Source organism: Vicia villosa, unplaced genomic scaffold, assembly GCF_029867415.1.
Source record: "Vicia villosa cultivar HV-30 ecotype Madison, WI unplaced genomic scaffold, Vvil1.0 ctg.001425F_1_1, whole genome shotgun sequence".
Lineage (NCBI taxonomy): Eukaryota > Viridiplantae > Streptophyta > Magnoliopsida > Fabales > Fabaceae > Vicia > Vicia villosa.
In genome coordinates, this window is record NW_026705615.1 from 108,786 (window position 1) to 110,760 (window position 1,975).

At 32.5% G+C, this 1,975-nt stretch overlaps 1 protein-coding gene across 1 annotated transcript; it reads right to left on the minus strand.

Moving 5' to 3' along the window:
* Window positions 1-404: 404 nt before the first annotated feature.
* LOC131635101 (uncharacterized) lies at window positions 405-1,103 on the minus strand. Its single transcript, XM_058905713.1, has one exon. The coding sequence runs from the start codon at window positions 1,101-1,103 to the stop codon at window positions 405-407; it is 699 nt and encodes a 232-aa protein (XP_058761696.1).
* Window positions 1,104-1,975: the final 872 nt, after the last annotated feature.

The following is a 1,975-nucleotide window of genomic DNA, read 5'->3' on the forward strand; positions in this document are numbered from 1 at the left end:
GCAACCCTAAGAGATCTAAATGTGAAGTATCCATATCATCTTGAGTGTTCCTCTCTTGATTTTTCAATTTGACCTTCTTATGCTTCTCAATGATGCTCTTTCATGCACTTTCTTTAGGAGAGGGTGTTTCTTCTTGCTTCCTCTTCTTTTCTCTTGCATACTTAGCAATTTTAGCATCCTTTTCCATAAGCCAACCATCTTGGAGGAAAAGTAGGTCATCTTTTTATTTGATTTGTTCTTCAAAGAGATCATCCATGATACTCTTCTCAGATTCTGAAGCTTCAAACTTGTTCTTCCAATACTCCCTTGATATCTTCAACTTCTTTAGAGCTAATTGGAAATCTTCCATTGTTGGAAGAGAAACAATAGGTACAAGAGGTTTTTCAACATGAGGTGCAGATGTCTCAGGAAGATAAGGCATCCTCAGGTGAGAGATCTTCTTTGGTTTTCCAATCTTTGATTTCTTTTCTATGACTTGGATGCCAAAAAATAGCAATCCTTTCTCTAAACTCTTTGTTTCCTATCCCTTCTTCAAAGAAGAATCCATCCAACAAGATATTTCTCGGTCTCTTGTCCATAGGAAAACCAAATTGATGATGAGTTAAAATAGGGATATAACTGATTCCTCCCTTTATACCAAGAAGAGGTACATTAGGAAAATCACCACAGCAATCCAGGGTCTTTATCCTACAGAAATATTTGCTAGTCCAAACTATATCTGTGTTGGTGAGAGTCATAATCTTTTGATACCATATTTGTCCTTCTTGAAGGTCCCAACAATCATTGGTAATTGGGAAATGAGATATGTACCACTTGTATAGAAAAGGAGTACAATAGGTGATCATTCCCTTTCCATAGGAATTTCTGAAGTTGATGGAGTAGTGAGTGTCCCCAAGCAAAGTAGGAACAGGGTTTCCTTTCATGATGACTTTGATAGCATTCATATCAACAAAGTTATCAATATTTGGAAACAAGAACAATCCATAAACAAGCAAGGCAAAGACAACTTCAAAGTCATCTACCTTTCCTTCCTTTGAAAAGATGAGAGCTTTCTCTATCAAAAATTGAGCAGGATGTCCAGGTAATCCTACTTTAGTAACCATATTCTTCTCAATCCCATCCTTCCTTAAATGGGTGATGTGAAGTCAAGACTCTCAATCCAATGTGTTTTGATGAAGACAAAATGAATGTCAAATAATCATATCAAAAAGTATTGAAAATGCTTCAATAACAATGTCTCAATTCAAAGGTCCAAGTCTTATCATGAGCAAAAGCTAGCACCAAATTATTCAAGATTAAAGTTGAATACTAAGCATGGATCTTGATTGATAGAGGTACAGGCAAGCAATTATATTGATAATTTTAGTGCTCAAATTATTCTTAGAAAAATATCTTGCATGCAATGGTCATTTGTGTTCAAAATCACTTTCAAATATTTTTTTATCATGTTTGAACCATATGTTAAATCACTTTCAAATATAATATATTAACTTAAATAAATCAATAGATGTTACATTAGGTTGGTTCAAATATTTAGACAAATTATTTTAATTTAAAACTTTTTCAAACATGCAATTTTTGGTAAATTATGGCGTTTTTAGCCGCCGTAACAGCATAAAAATCGCCACAATTTACAATGTTCTGAACCAATATTTTTTATATTTGATATTTGAAAAATGCTGCGAACTTGTTAAGTCAAGTGGTTGTTTTAACTAACTTAAGAAGTGTTGTGCATAATTTAAAATTACGTTTTCTCATGAACCATTGTTATTTTAAACTATTGCAAACCTTCATGGAAATGTCTCAAAATTTACCATGTTTCATAGAGGTGTTATGCACTTATAAATATATGATATTTCAAATTAAAAATCACCTCTTCCGTTGCAATTTAACATCATTTTTTTACTCAAATTTTCAAACAAGTGTTTTTGTTCTTAATATTTCATAAAGAATTTTCTACATGTATGTTCATAAC